Source organism: Priapulus caudatus, unplaced genomic scaffold (assembly GCF_000485595.1).
Source record: "Priapulus caudatus unplaced genomic scaffold, Priapulus_caudatus-5.0.1 Scaffold1246, whole genome shotgun sequence".
In the NCBI taxonomy this organism is placed as follows: domain Eukaryota; kingdom Metazoa; phylum Priapulida; class Priapulimorpha; order Priapulimorphida; family Priapulidae; genus Priapulus; species Priapulus caudatus.
In genome coordinates this window covers 8121-8759 of record NW_014578307.1, presented here as the reverse complement: position 1 = coordinate 8759, position 639 = coordinate 8121, and the positions used below count along the sequence as shown (strand labels likewise).

Genomic DNA, 639 nt, shown 5'->3' with positions numbered 1-639 from the left:
TTCCCCATGACCTCCTCCCTACCTTCCCCACGACCTCCTCCCTACCTTCCCCGCGACCTCCTCCCTACCTTCCCCACGACCTCCTCCCTACCTTCCCCACGACCTCCTCCCTACCTTCCCTACGACCTCCTCCCTACCTTCCCTACGACCTCCTCTCTACCTTCCCCGCGACCTCCTCCCTACCTTCCCCACGACCTTCTCCCTACCTCCTCCCTACCTTCTCCCCAAACTTCCTACCTTCCCTGCTACCTCCTCCCTACCTTCCCCACGACCTCCTCCCTACCTTCCCCGCGACCTTCTCCCTACCTCCTCCCTACCTTCCCCGCGACCTCCTTCCTACCTTCTCCGCGAGTCGCTTCATGCACATGGTGAGCAGGGCTTCCTTGTCGCCGGACAGTTTGTTTCCGTCGGCGGCCACCGGGGGGCGAAACCTCTGCGGCTTCAGCTGCGGGTTCTTCTCGAGTCCCTTCGTCACGAAGATCGACTCGACGTCGTCCGAGAATCGCAGGTAGTCGACGTAGTCCGGGTTCGCTGACTCGTACCTGCACGGTAGAAGGTACAGGTAAGAACACCTGTGTTTACCTGCGCGTGATATCGCAGGTAGTCGACGTAGTCCGGGTTCGCTGACTCGTACCTGCG

The 639-nt window shown here is 61.3% G+C and overlaps 1 protein-coding gene across 1 annotated transcript in view; it reads right to left on the bottom strand.

Moving 5' to 3' along the window:
- LOC106815950 overlaps positions 1–639 on the bottom strand; it is a gene marked incomplete at its 5' end in the record, with an annotated part of 6875 nt that overhangs the window by 311 nt on the left and 5925 nt on the right. The window contains one exon of the mRNA XM_014820486.1: positions 341–582. Coding sequence (XP_014675972.1) covers positions 341–582 — 242 coding nt within the window. The remainder of the gene's footprint in view (positions 1–340; positions 583–639) is intronic.